Below are 16,120 nucleotides of genomic sequence, written 5' to 3' on the forward strand. Positions count from 1 at the left end.
AGCCTTTACTTCCAGAGCAGTCAGATGGCTGTGTAGCAGTGAGAGAGTCGCGAGGAGACTACACAACTATATTATTATAACTGTACAAATATACAAAACTGTTTATATATAATAACGTTCAACTGTATAATTCTAATTATAATACTATATTATTATATAACTAAATATTTATATTTATGTAACTATATAATTATAACTATACATCTGTATAATTAGAACTATTCAACTATATGATCATAATTATAATACTATGTTATTATATACCTAAATAGTTATATTTAACTATATAATTATAACTATACTGTATAATTACTGTATAATTATAACTATTTATCAACAATTCTACAAATATATAATTAAAATTATACAACTACATAATATATAATAACAACAGCATATAACTTTATAATTATAGCCATTTAATTGTATAATTATAAAACTATTGAACAATAACTATAAAACTGTATAATTATGACATTTCATTAGAACTACATGACTGTATTGTCATGAATTCTGTATTATTGTGGTTGTTAAATGCTTCAGAACTTTTTTTTTATTTATTAGAATTTTAGAATTTGAGTTTTATAAAATATTTGATGGGTTATAAGACAAACCCTGCCTCTACATTTGGGTCCAGACCATGTTTGGAACCCATACTGTGGACTACCAGGGCTCATGCCTGATTACTGGCTCTTCTGGCCATCTGTCCAGCTCTGCTTGGTCTTTCCTTTCGCCAGAGAGCCGCTCCTGCCCCCACCAGAGATACACTGCCTGGCCAAAAGTTGCTGGACACCTGCTCCTCCAGGCAGTGTTTCTTCTGAAATCAGGGCGATTAGCTGTCCCTCTTTACTGCAGTAACCGCCTCTACTCTTCTGGAAAGGCTTCACAGAAGATGATAGAACATGGCTGTGAGATGGATTTGATGGATTTGATGGATCTGGATCACAGATGCTCCTCTAACTAATCCCAGAGGTGTCACCATGAAGCTCAGCAGTTTCCAAAATCCAGCTGCTCTTGAAGGCCTTCATTAGTCATTGCTGGATGGGGTTGATGCTAAGCTCTGCAGGGTGGTGGATCACCAGGACCAGGGTTGAGCACCTACGGTGTCAGACAGGAAGGTGGAGAGTGGTGAGCTGGTTTGTGGGGTGTGGTATGGTTTATTATCATCTCAGTGTTTGTGATTGAGATGTTCAGCCCGTAGATTTTCAGCAGCTTGTAGATTAGAGTCAGACGTTCAGGCTAAGCTTGCACACACCTCTATTAAAACACGGTTCCTCTCTGGCAGTGCTGAAGGAACCCTTAGTAGCAGCTTTATGTGTTTAGGACTGTAGGCAGTAAAACTACACTTCTGTACTGATTATGTCTCAGAAGAAGTGTGTCTGACAAATCATTAGAGTTCATGAGAACATGGTGACCCTTGTTGGTCTAGATTGGTTCTCCCTTCTTTTCAGGCCAAATCTGCAAAAGTAGGTGTTATAGGTGTTCAGTGGAGCTTCATCACTCTAGAGAACACATTCCCACCTCTCTACAGCCAATGACAGATCACTTACAGCCTTCTAGCTGCTGCTCTCGCCAGCTTGTGAGCTTTAAACAGCCAAACTCTTGTTAGATCAGACATACACTATATGAGCAAAAGTATTGGGACACACCTCCTAATCACTGCATCCAGGTTCAGTCTCATTGCTACAGGTGTATATATTCAAGCCATGCAGTCTGTCTTTCCTCCACACATCAGTGAAAGAACGGGAGGTTCTAATAAGCTCACTGAACTCCAGCGTGGTTCTGTATGTAATAGGAGACACCGCTGCACCAACAACTACAAGTCAGCTGGTGAAATTTCCTCCCTCCTAGATCTTCCTCCATCAGCTGTGAGTGGTGTTATTATTGAACAGTGGAAGAGTTTAGGAGGAACAGCTCACAGAGAGCAGCTCAGCCACCGAGTGTCTGTCAGACCACGTAAAGTTACAGAGCGGGGTCAGGGCCGAGTGCTGAGCTCAGAGCAGAGTGCAGAAAAGCCTCCAACTGACTCAGTAACTGCAGCAGAGCTCCAGACCTGCTGCTGCTGGTAGAGCTTAGAGCAAAAGAGGGCCAGCTCCAGATTAATATGGTTAGAATGGAGGGTCATAAAAGCTCCTGTAGGTGGAATGTTTAGGTGTCCCAATACTTTTGTCCAAATAGTGTATTGTGTATCTGCTTCTCAAAACAGAGCAGACTCAGTCTTTCCATAATGCTTACATGAGACACACAGACATTCTCTGGGCTTGTGTATAAGTATGCCAGGCTGTATCAGATCTGAGTTGTCCCTCTTGACCTACTGCCCTCTGGCTTTCAGAGACCAACAAAACACTTAGTCTCAGATCTGTGAGCTGTCGTGTAGGGTGGAAAAAAGGCTGTCCCAGAGGCGAGACGTGGCATGTCTTAGAATGCTTGAATATCCAACGGGGAGGCTAAAGCGTGGCGGGGAACCACTCTTTAAAAAGCATTACTGGAAGAGAAGTGTGAGTGTGAAGAACCTAAAGTCTAAACACACTGTCTTTCTCACATGACTATATATATATATATATATATATATATATATATATATATATATATATATATATATATATCTATATATAAAGCTGAGCTTGACAAATATCACACCCAGATTTGTGAGTTTCTGCTCAGTTACATCTGTATGACTCAGTTCTCCTTTATTCCAGTGAAGCAGGATTATGGGAGGATTAGGGGTTTTTGCACAGTGAAAACAAAGGCAGAACACAGCCGCTCCACTCTGCTGGCTGTGATCTAGAACCTCACTGTGTTTCTGCTAAAGTATCGCCCCTTTTTTCTCTTCCTGCCGATCTCCACCATGCTTTATAACCACCATAGTTTATAAGTTAGGTGGTTTATATGGTTAGGTGGTTTATATGTTTAGGTGGTTTATAAGTTAGGTGTTTTATATGTTAGGTGGTTTATATGTTAGGTGGTTTATATGTTAGGTGGTTTATATGTTTAGGTGGTTTATATGTTTAGGTGGTTTGTATGTTAGGTGGTTTATATGTTTAGGTGGTTTGTATGTTAGGTGGTTTATAAGTTAGGTGGTTTATATGTTTAGGTGGTTTATATGTTTAGGTGGTTTATATGTTAGGTGGTTTATATGTTTAGGTGGTTTATATGTTTAGGTGGTTTATATGTTAGGTGGTTTATAAGTTAGGTGGTTTATATGTTTAGGTGGTTTATATGTTTAGGTGGTTTATATGTTTAGGTGGTTTATATGTTAGGTGGTTTATAAGTTAGGTGGTTTATATATTTAGGTGGTTTATATGTTTAGGTGGTTTGTATGTTAGGTGGTTTATATGTTTAGGTGGTTTATATATTTAGGTGGTTTATATGTTTAGGTGGTTTGTATGTTAGGTGGTTTATATGTTTAGGTGGTTTGTATGTTTAGGTGGTTTATATGTTTAGGTGGTTTATATGTTAGGTGGTTTATAAGTTAGGTGGTTTATATGTTTAGGTGGTTTGTATGTTTAGGTGGTTTATATGTTTAGGTGGTTTATATGTTAGGTGGTTTATAAGTTAGGTGGTTTATATGTTTAGGTGGTTTATATATTTAGGTGGTTTATATGTTTAGGTGGTTTGTATGTTAGGTGGTTTATATGTTTAGGTGGTTTATATATTTAGGTGGTTTATATGTTTAGGTGGTTTGTATGTTAGGTGGTTTATATGTTTAGGTGGTTTATATATTTAGGTGGTTTATAAGTTAGATGGTTTGTATGTTTAGGTGGTTTATAAGTTAGATGGTTTGTATGTTAGGTGGTTTATATGTTTAGGTGGTTTATATATTTAGGTGGTTTATATGTTTAGGTGGTTTGTATGTTAGGTGGTTTATATGTTTAGGTGGTTTATATATTTAGGTGGTTTATAAGTTAGATGGTTTGTATGTTTAGGTGTTTTATAAGTTAGATGGTTTGTATGTTAGGTGGTTTATATGTTTAGGTGGTTTATATATTTAGGTGGTTTATATGTTTAGGTGGTTTGTATGTTAGCTGGTTTATATGTTTAGGTGGTTTATATATTTAGGTGGTTTATATGTTTAGGTGGTTTGTATGTTAGGTGGTTTATATGTTTAGATGGTTTATATATTTAGGTGGTTTATATGTTTAGGTGGTTTGTATGTTAGGTGGTTTATATGTTTAGGTGGTTTATATATTTAGGTGGTTTATAAGTTAGATGGTTTGTATGTTTAGGTGGTTTATAAGTTAGGTGGTTTATATGTTTAGGTGGTTTATATGTTAGGTGGTTTGTATGTTAGGTGGTTTATAAGTTAGGTGGTTTATATGTTTAGGTGGTTTGTATGTTTAGGTGGTTTATATGTTAGGTGGTTTGTATGTTAGGTGGTTTATAAGTTTAGGTGGTTTATATGTTTAGGTGGTTTATATGTTTAGGTGGTTTATATGTTAGGTGGTTTGTATGTTAGGTGGTTTATAAGTTTAGGTGGTTTGTATGTTTAGGTGGTTTATATGTTAGGTGGTTTGTATGTTAGGTGGTTTATAAGTTAGGTGGTTTATATGTTTAGGTGATTTATAAGTTAGGTGGTTTATAAGTTAGGTGGTTTATATGTTTAGGTGGTTTATATGTTTAGGTGGTTTATAAGTTAGGTGGTTTATACGTTAGGTGGTTTATATGTTTAGGTGGTTTGTATGTTAGGTGGTTTATATGTTTAGGTGGTTTATATATTTAGGTGGTTTATAAGTTAGGTGGTTTATAAGTTTAGGTGGTTTATATGTTTAGGTGGTTTATATGTTTAGGTGGTTTATAAGTTAGGTGGTTTATAAGTTAGATGGTTTATATGTTAGGTGGTTTATAAGTTAGGTGGTTTGTATGTTAGGTGGTTTATATGTTTAGGTGGTTTGTATGTTTAGGTGGTTTATTAGTTAGGTGGTTTATATGTTAGTTGGTTTATAAGTTAGGTGGTTTATATGTTTAGGTGGTTTATAAGTTAGGTGGTTTATAAGTTAGGTGGTTTATATGTTTAGGTGGTTTATATGTTTAGGTGGTTTATAAGTTAGGTGGTTTATACGTTAGGTGGTTTATATGTTTAGGTGGTTTGTATGTTAGGTGGTTTATATGTTTAGGTGGTTTATATATTTAGGTGGTTTATAAGTTAGGTGGTTTATAAGTTTAGGTGGTTTATATGTTTAGGTGGTTTATATGTTAGGTGGTTTATATGTTTAGGTGGTTTATAAGTTAGGTGGTTTATAAGTTAGATGGTTTATATGTTAGGTGGTTTATAAGTTAGGTGGTTTGTATGTTAGGTGGTTTATATGTTTAGGTGGTTTGTATGTTTAGGTGGTTTATTAGTTAGGTGGTTTATATGTTAGTTGGTTTATAAGTTAGGTGGTTTATATGTTTAGGTGGTTTATAAGTTAGGTGGTTTATAAGTTAGGTGGTTTATATGTTAGGTGGTTTATATGTTAGGTGGTTTGTGTGTTAGGTGGTTTATATGTTTAGGTGGTTTATATGTTTAGGTGGTTTATAAGTTAGGTGGTTTATATGTTAGGTGGTTTATATGTTTAGGTGGTTTATAAGTTAGGTGGTTTGTATGGTTAGGTGGTTTATAAGTTAGGTGGTTTATATGTTAGGTGGTTTATAAGTTAGGTGGTTTATATGTTAGGTGGTTTGTATGTTAGGTGGTTTATATGTTTACGTGGTTTGTATGTTAGGTGGTTTATATGTTAGGTGGTTTATATGTTTAGGTGGTTTGTATGTTAGGTGGTTTATATGTTTAGGTGGTTTGTATGTTTAGGTGGTTTATAAGTTAGGTGGTTTATAAGTTTAGGTGGTTTGTATGTTAGGTGGTTTATATGTTAGGTGGTTTATATGTTAGGTGGTTTATATGTTTAGGTGGTTTGTATGTTAGGTGGTTTATATGTTTAGGTGGTTTGTATGTTAGGTGGTTTATATGTTTAGGTGGTTTATATGTTAAGTGGATTGTTTGTTAGGTGGTTTATATGTTTAGGTGGTTTGTAAGTTAGGTGGTTTATATGTTAGGTGGTTTGTATGTTAGGTGGTTTATATGTTTAGGTGGTTTGTATGTTAGGTGGTTTATATGTTTAGGTGGTTTATATGTTAAGTGGATTGTTTGTTAGGTGGTTTATATGTTAAGTGGTTTATATGTTTAGGTGGTTTGTATGTTAGGTGGTTTATATGTTTAGGTGGTTTGTATGTTAGGTGGTTTATATGTTTAGGTGGTTTATATGTTAAGTGGATTGTTTGTTAGGTGGTTTATATGTTAAGTGGTTTATATGTTTAGGTGGTTTGTATGTTAGGTGGTTTATATGTTTAGGTGGTTTGTATGTTAGGTGGTTTATATGTTAGGTGGTTTATAAGTTAGATGGTTTATATGTTTAGGTGGTTTATAAGTTAGGTGGATTGTTTGTTAGGTGGTTTGTATGTTTAGGTGGTTTGTATGTTAGGTGGTTTATATGTTAAGTGGATTGTTTGTTAGGTGGTTTATATGTTAAGTGGATTGTTTGTTAGGTGGTTTATATGTTTAGGTGGTTTGTATGTTAGGTGGTTTATATGTTTAGGTGGTTTGTATGTTAGGTGGTTTATATGTTTAGGTGGTTTGTATGTTAGGTGGTTTATATGTTTAGGTGGTTTATATGTTAAGTGGATTGTTTGTTAGGTGGTTTATATGTTAGGTGGTTTATATGTTTAGGTGGTTTGTATGTTAGGTGGTTTATATGTTTAGGTGGTTTGTATGTTAGGTGGTTTATATTTTAGGTGGTTTATAAGTTTAGGTGGTTTATATGTTAGGTGGTTTATATGTTTAGGTGGTTTATATGTTTAGGTGGTTTATATGTTAGGTGGTTTATATGTTAGGTGGTTTATAAGTTTAGGTGGTTTATATGTTAGGTGGTTTATAAGTTTAGGTGGTTTATATGTTTAGGTGGTTTATAAGTTAGATGGTTTATATGTTTAGGTGGTTTATAAGTTAGGTGGATTGTTTGTTAGGTGGTTTGTATGTTTAGGTGGTTTGTATGTTAGGTGGTTTATATGTTAAGTGGATTGTTTGTTAGGTGGTTTATATGTTAAGTGGATTGTTTGTTAGGTGGTTTATATGTTTAGGTGGTTTGTATGTTAGGTGGTTTATATGTTAAGTGGATTGTTTGTTAGGTGGTTTATATGTTTAGGTGGTTTGTAAGTTAGGTGGTTTATATGTTAGGTGGTTTGTATGTTAGGTGGTTTATATGTTTAGGTGGTTTGTATGTTAGGTGGTTTATATGGTTAGGTGGTTTATATGTTTAGGTGGTTTATATGTTAGGTGGTTTATATGTTTAGGTGGTTTATATGTTAGGTGGTTTATATGTTTAGGTGGTTTGTATGTTAGGTGGTTTATATGTTAGGTGGTTTATAAGTTAGATGGTTTATATGTTTAGGTGGTTTATAAGTTAGGTGGATTGTTTGTTAGGTGGTTTGTATGTTAGGTGGTTTATAAGTTAGATGGTTTATATGTTTAGGTGGTTTATATGTTTAGGTGGTTTATAAGTTAGGTGGTTTATAAGTTTAGGTGGTTTATATGTTAGGTGGTTTATAAGTTTAGGTGGTTTATATGTTAGGTGGTTTATAAGTTAGGTGGTTTATATGTTTAGGTGGTTTATATGTTAGGTGGTTTATATGTTAGGTGGTTTATATGTTTAGGTGGTTTATATTTTAGGTGGTTTATAAGTTTAGGTGGTTTATATGTTAGGTGGTTTATATGTTTAGGTGGTTTATATGTTTAGGTGGTTTATATGTTAGGTGGTTTATATGTTAGGTGGTTTATAAGTTTAGGTGGTTTATATGTTAGGTGGTTTATAAGTTTAGGTGGTTTATATGTTTAGGTGGTTTATAAGTTAGGTGGTTTATAAGTTAGATGGTTTGTATGTTAGGTGGTTTATATGTTTAGGTGGTTTATATGTTTAGGTGGTTTATATGTTAGGTGGTTTATATGTTTAGGTGGTTTATATTTTAGGTGGTTTATAAGTTTAGGTGGTTTATATGTTAGGTGGTTTATATGTTTAGGTGGTTTATATGTTTAGGTGGTTTATATGTTAGGTGGTTTATATGTTAGGTGGTTTATAAGTTTAGGTGGTTTATATGTTAGGTGGTTTATAAGTTTAGGTGGTTTATATGTTTAGGTGGTTTATAAGTTAGGTGGTTTATATGTTAGGTGGTTTATAAGTTTAGGTGGTTTATATGTTAGGTGGTTTATATGTTAGGTGGTTTATATGTTTAGGTGGTTTATAAGTTAGATGGTTTATATGTTTAGGTGGTTTATATGTTTAGGTGGTTTATATGTTAGGTGGTTTATATGTTAGGTGGTTTATATGTTTAGGTGGTTTGTATGTTTAGGTAGTTTATAAGTTAGGTGGTTTATATGTTAGGTGGTTTATATGTTAGGTGGTTTATAAGTTTAGGTGGTTTATATGTTAGGTGGTTTATATGTTAGGTGGTTTATATGTTTAGGTGGTTTGTATGTTAGGTGGTTTATATGTTAGGTGGTTTATATGTTTAGGTGGTTTATATGTTAGGTGGTTTATATGTTAGGTGGTTTATAAGTTTAGGTGGTTTATATGTTAGGTGGTTTATAAGTTTAGGTGGTTTATATGTTTAGGTGGTTTATAAGTTAGATGGTTTATATGTTTAGGTGGTTTATATGTTTAGGTGGTTTATATGTTAGGTGGTTTATATGTTTAGGTGGTTTGTATGTTTAGGTAGTTTATAAGTTAGGTGGTTTATAAGTTAGGTGGTTTATAAGTTAGATGGTTTATATGTTTAGGTGGTTTATAAGTTAGGTGGATTGTTTGTTAGGTGGTTTATAAGTTAGGTGGTTTATATGTTTAGGTGGTTTATATGTTAGGTGGTTTATATGTTTAGGTGGTTTATAAGTTAGGTGGATTGTTTGTTAGGTGGTTTATAAGTTAGGTGGTTTATATGTTTAGGTGGTTTATATGTTAGGTGGTTTATAAGTTTAGGTGGTTTATATGTTTAGGTGGTTTATAAGTTAGGTGGTTTGTATGTTAGGTGGTTTATAAGTTAGGTGGTTTATATGTTTAGGTGGTTTATAAGTTAGGTGGTTTATAAGTTAGATGGTTTATATGTTTAGGTGGTTTATAAGTTAGGTGGATTGTTTGTTAGGTGGTTTATAAGTTAGGTGGTTTATATGTTTAGGTGGTTTATATGTTAGGTGGTTTATATGTTTAGGTGGTTTATAAGTTAGGTGGATTGTTTGTTAGGTGGTTTATAAGTTAGGTGGTTTATATGTTTAGGTGGTTTATATGTTAGGTGGTTTATAAGTTTAGGTGGTTTATATGTTTAGGTGGTTTATAAGTTAGGTGGTTTGTATGTTAGGTGGTTTATAAGTTAGGTGGTTTATATGTTTAGGTGGTTTATAAGTTAGATGGTTTGTATGTTAGGTGGTTTATATGTTTAGGTGGTTTATTTGTTAGGTGGTTTGTATGTTTAGGTGGTTTATATGTTTAGGTGGTTTATAAGTTTAGGTGGTTTATAAGTTAGATGGTTTGTATGTTAGGTGGTTTATATGTTTAGGTGGTTTAGGGAGGAGTGTGTGAATGTGAGTCTGACTGGATGAACCTCAGGGACGCCAGTGTGTGTTTGTGGTGCTCACTTTTCTGGCCCCTCCCGACCCCTCAGCGCTGGGACTGAGCCAGTGACACACTGCCTCGTATCTTCTCTTCTAGAGCTCAGAGGCCGTTATCCAATGGCTGAGCGAATTTCAGCTGCAGGTCTACGCTCCGAACTTCATCAGTGCCGGCTATGACATTCCCACCATTAGTCGAATGACCCCTGAGGTAAGAGCCAATCCCTGCCGACCCCCCTCCTCACCTCCCCTTCCCCAACACTTCCCACGGTCCAGGCTCCTTCGTCACGGCCATGAGCGAGTTGTCGAGATCAGGGCATCACAGGAGCCGGAATCTGATTGGTCCCGCTACCCACGCTGTGAGTGGGTGAGCCGAACTGTCCCAGTCAGATCCTGGCAGAGTCCGGCTGTTGGTGCGAGGGCCATATGGTGCTCTCGTGGGTGTGAGTGTGTTGTTGTCTGTTCCTCTGTGTAATTTGTGTGAACCTGGTGTCTCCTCAGTGCCGGGTGGACAGGTTGTGTGTGTTGTGTTGTAAATGTATCTGTCGGGCCGTAAACGACTGAAGCTGTTTTGTAGTACATTACGAGTCTTTGGATTCGCTGATTGGCTGGAAGATCGTCCTTAAAGAGAGAATTTCATATAAAAGCAGTGTGTTGATTTAGAGCTGGAGGAGTGTACACAAAGAACCTAGCTCCACATAGTGAGGGTTAAGCTCCTCCCCCAATCACTGTACAGATCATTTATATCATACATACACTCAGCGGTTCAGCTCCTCCCCCAATAACTGTACAGATCATCTATATCATGTATACGCTCAGCGGTTCAGCTCCTTCGTTCTTGACTGTAGCCTCTCGCTCTTGTTGGTACGGCTCGCAGGTTCTTGTTACAGTGGAGGTTCTCGAAGGGAACTGCCCACTGCATCATTTGCTGTTTAATGGATCCACCACTTCACCAGGCACCTGGTTTTAATGTAATGGCTGATCTGTGCATACAGGACCAGGTGTTCCAACATAAGGAAGTATTTATGAATTCAAATGGTTCTAGAGTGTAGCACCTGTGTAGCACCCCTGCATTGTTGCCCTTTCTAAAGAACCCTTATAGAACCCTCTCAAAGGGGGGAGACGAGCTCCCTGCAGACTTTCAGCAGAAACAGCTGATTTGAAAGCATTTACCTGACCTAACACACACTTTCAGCTCGCTAGCTTTCTCAAGAACCACGGACTGCAGAAGTGTGCAGTGTGTGTGTGGGGGGCAGGTGTTTATGGGTACTCTGAAAAAGCTGGTTTTTCTCACTTACTGCTGGTCTTGATTTGCCTCCCCATCTCCCTCTCTTCTGTCATTCCAAAAACATTGTCAGTCACAGCCAGCATACATTCAACTGATCCGTATTTCTTACTATATACATAAGTATGTGTGTGTGTGTGTGTGTGTGTGTGTGTGTGTGTACAGTGTTTGTCTGAGGGGTGTACTGGGGCTGGTCTGATTCTAGGCTGGGATGCTTTATGCTTTGATTTTAGGACCTGACCGCCATCGGTGTGACTAAACCAGGTCACCGCAAGAAGATGACCTCAGAGATCAACAAGCTCAGCGTGACGGAGTGGACACCTGACCAAAAACCTGTGAGTGCCTCAAACCCAGGATACCCAGCTGGAATAAACACAGTCACACTGTAAACACTGTGAAGTCAGTGTTTAGTCTATTCTGAGAGAGTCCTGATCATAGAGGGTTGTGGTTTTGAGGGGGTATTGAACTTAAGATCTCCTGAGTCTCCTGAGAAGCAGGCAGTTAGACAGTCGCTCCACTCTAGAGCCGTGAACGAGAAAGAAGGGAAGGTAAATTTAATCAGAACTTGATTTTTATAGATGGGGATTTCACAGCTCTTGACCGGCCCTATGCTTTAACTGCTGCCCATCAAGTGTGAGAAAGTCTTCAGTTCAAATCCCAGTCTGGGCACGTCATGTGATAGGGGGCGCTGTAACCTGCAGAGAGAAATAAACAGATATTGAATCAGTTTCAGCTGCAGGTCAGTTACTGATCATTTTGAGGATCAGCTCAGTGTGGACTGTGAGGTTGAATGTGTAAACCTGAATGTGTGTGTGTGTGTGTGTGTGTGTGTGTGCTGATTCTTAGGCTAACCTTGGTGAATGGCTGACCATGATTGGGCTGAGTCAGTACCACCAGGTCCTGGTCCAAAACGGCTACGAGAACATTGAGTTCATCACTGACATCACCTGGGAAGACCTGCAGGAGATTGGCATCACTAAGCTCGGTAGGAGAGGAAACGCAGCACAGTGACAGTAACACAAACAGTAAAGCTGTTTCACCTTCAGTCTGTTCTCCTAATCCAGGAGGTCGTCACTTTGTAATAAGACTAAGCAGAACTCTGTAGTAATCTTTGTATTCAGTGATCTGCTTTCTGTCCAGGCCACCAGAAGAAGCTGATGTTGGCTGTGAAGAAGCTGGCCGAGATGCAGAAAAGCTCCGAAACCCGAAACATGACACGCAAGAAACCTCCGTCGTCTCAGGACATGGTGGCCATCGAAAGCCCACCGCCGGACAGCGGAGAGTGCATGTCTCCAAAGATGACCACCTTCCAGGTAGGCATGGTCTTCTTGACCATTTAACCATAAATATCAACATTTTAAACAGTTATGAATAAATAAACAGTTCAGATTTAGTGACTTGTGTAATATCCCATCCTCCAGGACAGCGAGCTGAGCGGGGAGCTTCAGGCCGCCCTGATCCGCCCTGGAAACACCCAGGATGGGCCAGAAGTCCGAAACAACGCCAACGGGGGTCCGGTTCCTCAGCAGCGTTCTCGCAGCCTCCATGAGAACAGCATCAACAAGAGCCGGGACTCAGAGGAGCCCATTGGCCCTCCCAGAAAAGAGGCCCGTACAATGCGCCAGAGCAGCCAGGCAGGAGGCCAGAGGGGGAGCACCGCACAGCCCAAACCCCGACAGTCCTACCCACAAGGCAGCGGCCCCCCTTACACTCCACCACAGACTCCAACTAAGGCAAAGCCGCCTTCTTCACAGACCACAGGGTCGTCTCAGGCGAAGTCTAAACCGAGCCCCCAGCTGCTGCAGCAGACGGAGAGACCCATGTCCCCTCGCTCTGTGCCTCAGTCACCAACTCACAGACCACAGCCGCAGCCGGCCCCGCAGCCCGCAGAGGGTTTAGAAGCAGTGCAGTCAGCACCGCCCGTCTCCGTGCCACTCCTGTGCCTGCCTCCTGAGGGCGACAGCGATGAAGGAAGCGAGCAAGGTGCACCGAAGAAGCGAGCTCACAGCCTGAACCGCCACGCCGTTTCCGACAGCGAACAAGAGCGGGACGAGATAAACGTGCCGGACACAGGCGGGAAGTACGCCACCGTCCAGCATCGGGTGGGCCGAAGCAACTCCATGAAAGGGCAGGCGGACAAGAACGTGAACCGCAGCCAGTCCTTTGCTCTCAGGCAAAAGAAGAAGGGTCCACCACCGCCTCCACCCAAGCGATCAAGCTCGGCGATCTCCAGCTCCAGCAGCAACTTGACTGAAGTGCCCAAAGAAACTACTGGCACTACTGGGCATCTCCTGGATGTCAACTACCAACCGCAAAGACGCGCCAGCGACCTGGGGGGCACAGTGGACACAGGCAGTGCGGGCAGCGTCAGGAGCATCGCTGCCATGCTGGAGATGTCCTCCATTGGAGGGGGAGCTAAAGGTCTGGCTCAAAAATCTACTGGACATTTTCTGCAGGTAAGCGAGAACGTCCATAAAATACTTGAAAGACAGATAAAGGATGAAGGACGAGTTTTTGGAAACATTAGAAAAGGAAGGTGTTGGGATAAGGAGTATAAACAAATAAAGAAAAGGAGGAGAGCATTCTGTAACTAGAGGGTCATGACACTGAAGGTTCTGCCCCCAAATGTAGTCAGTTCATACAGTGGAACCAACAGGAGACCAGCACCGGACAGCCTCAGCGAGTGGGCAGGAGTGTAGGGAGTGTAGGAGGGCACCAGTCCTGTCTAGGGCTTGTATGTCCAGAATAGGACACTGAACGCATCTCGAGATGAAGGTGGGTGTCAGCATCAGGCGAATTCTATTATTAGGAGAAGAGCTTTGATATCAACTTAAAGAACCAAAGAACCACCATTAGCTAGTGCCGTTAATAGAGTCCAGAAAAACCCCTGAGCTATAATACCACCAGAGCCAACAGTGCTGATACCATCATAGTAAATAAGACAAGTCAGAGAGCGGTGTTACTGTAGACACTCATAAGGGGACGGGTCTTCAGTCAGCGTCTGTAGGACAGCAGGCTCAGTTTCTCAGCTTTGTCTATACCTGTACAAAAATCCCTGCTGCACTTCTCCTCAGGTGGGTACAGCGGGCGGGAAGCAGCACAATGCCATCGGCCTGGATGGGGAAGTTGTGAACCGCCGCAGGACCATCAGTGGTCCGGTCACTGATCTGGTGGCTGCAGCTAAGAAAGGACCACAGCAGTCCCAGCCTGTCCTGCAAGTCCAGCAAGTCTTGCAAGTCCAGCAGGTCCAGGACAAGCCACCTAATGATCCCCAACCAAGTTCTACCGGAAACTCAGCCGAAAACCTGCCGTTCGCCGAGGATGGGAACCTCACCATTAAACAGAGACCCAGACAGGGCAAGGGTGAGGGTGAGGACGGAGTGGACAGTGTATATGCCCTGCCACAAGAGGACCTACCCAATGTGGACAGTACAGGCACTCTCAAGAGAAGGGCCTGGAGCTCCAAGCAACACCAAGAAGAAGCCAAGTTCCACCTCACAGAGTCCAACACGGTGAAACGAAGACCCAAGAGCCGCGAGACCAAGGAGTCTGAGGAGCTTCAGCAGGAAGAGCCACTGGCCGTGCCTTACCAGAACGGTACTGGCACCATCAAGAGACGCCCAACGTCTGAGGTGACCGTGTCCGAACAGCCTAGGCCACAGGAGCATGTTGACAACAAGCCTCGCAGAGACAGTACGGACTTGGAGAGCCAGCTTAACGAGAGCACAGCTCGTAAGCCGGTGAAACCTCCGGTGTCGCCCAAACCCGTTCTGGCCCAACATTTGAAGAAGCAGGGACCTCCGGCTGCCGTGACCAAGAAAGCCCCTTTTCCTGGACCAGGGGCTCCTGGCAGCCCAGGTACTACCCAGTGTGGCCCTTTCTCTTGCCCTGTCTTTACACAATTATGTGAGTATCCTTTAAAAGGCTCAACGCCTTTCTCTTCTTGTTGGATCAAAATTTGCTCAGGCAAGTTTCTCTTCCCATCTCTCTCCCTCTCTCTCTCTTTTATGCAGTTGAAGGGAAGAAAATACCTCCTCCTGTCTCTCCGAAACCAACGCCTCCTCCCACGGCTCCCAAACCACCTAAGACCATTCTTCAGTCCATGAACCCGACGCCCGGCCAGGCGCCAACGCCGTCTCCAGCCAAGCAACCGGTCGTGAAGATTGACAGTCCAGTTCTGGCCACAAACCCACTCAAGTCCCCGACCCCACCAGCCCAAAGCCCCCAGACTCCACACACCCCACAGACCCCTGTGACGCCCCAAACCCCTCAGACTCCTGTTCCTCCCCCAGTGAAGCCTCCTCGCTCCTCCATCGGTGGGGTGTCTATGGACAGTGGCAGCGGCGGTTCCGGGCCAGGGTCAGGAGTCATGGGTGCGGACGCTGTCCATCAGAAGATTGAGGAGACCAGCGCCTCGCTGGCTGCAGCTCTGCTGGCCGTGGAGGAGAAGATTAAAGAGGACAGGCACAGAGAGTGAGTCCCATCAGCACTACCATAGCGCTTCATTTAGGACTGAGACCGATACAGTAACAGTAGCGGAGTGGTTCCCAACCCCGGCCCATACACACTTTACTGCCCATACACGCTTTACTGCCCATACACGCTTTACTGCCCATACACACTTTACTGCCCATACACGCTTTACTGCCCATACACACTTTACTGCCCATACACGCTTTACTGCCCATACACACTTTACTGCCCATACACACTTTACTGCTTTCCTGACAAAACAATCTACCAAGAGGTTCATGAGAACAGGCCCATGTGGCGCATGTATGGGTAGGCCAACTGGGAACAAGAACGCTTTGTCCATGGGTTCCATGTTGCCCCCCAGGGTCAGTGAGGGGACCGGGAGGGGTTAAGCATGGGCCTCATCTGGGTTGAACACTGCACACAGGGCCTAGATGGGACCCATGTGAGATCAGGGTGGGCTGTAATGATGAGTCCAACTGGGTCCCAGTACCAACACGTACAAACCCACTCAGAGCCTATACCCACCTGGAACCCATGTGAGCTCCACATGAGCATGCTGGCTGGGGTGATGAGGAGTAATGAGGACGGCTGAGGTGAGCAGAGCAGCGTCCACCTTTACATCACCTACAAGCGGTTAAAGCCTGGCTAACAGAACGGCGCCGGGACAGATTTTAAAAAGGCCTCCTTGTTTAAAGTTTCAAAGATTCTTTAGATCTTTTTGTAAAATATTTGTT

General features: G+C 41.4%; 1 protein-coding gene across 7 annotated transcripts in view; it reads left to right on the forward strand.

The window, feature by feature from the left end:
* Positions 1-16,120, forward strand: part of caskin1 (CASK interacting protein 1) — a 118,743-nt gene that overhangs the window by 96,898 nt on the left and 5,725 nt on the right. For 4 of the 7 annotated variants that reach the window (XM_072693898.1, XM_072693899.1, XM_072693905.1 and 1 more), the window contains 7 exons: positions 9,726-9,836; positions 11,144-11,245; positions 11,757-11,895; positions 12,051-12,223; positions 12,332-13,366; positions 13,985-14,816; positions 14,924-15,383. In XM_072693898.1, coding sequence (XP_072549999.1) covers positions 9,726-9,836; positions 11,144-11,245; positions 11,757-11,895; positions 12,051-12,223; positions 12,332-13,366; positions 13,985-14,816; positions 14,924-15,383 — 2,852 coding nt within the window. The remainder of the gene's footprint in view (positions 1-9,725; positions 9,837-11,143; positions 11,246-11,756; positions 11,896-12,050; positions 12,224-12,331; positions 13,367-13,984; positions 14,817-14,923; positions 15,384-16,120) is intronic. The other 3 variants (XM_072693901.1, XM_072693904.1, XM_072693900.1) reach the window with 2 other exon arrangements.

Source organism: Salminus brasiliensis, chromosome 12 (assembly GCF_030463535.1).
Source record: "Salminus brasiliensis chromosome 12, fSalBra1.hap2, whole genome shotgun sequence".
NCBI lineage: Eukaryota > Metazoa > Chordata > Actinopteri > Characiformes > Bryconidae > Salminus > Salminus brasiliensis.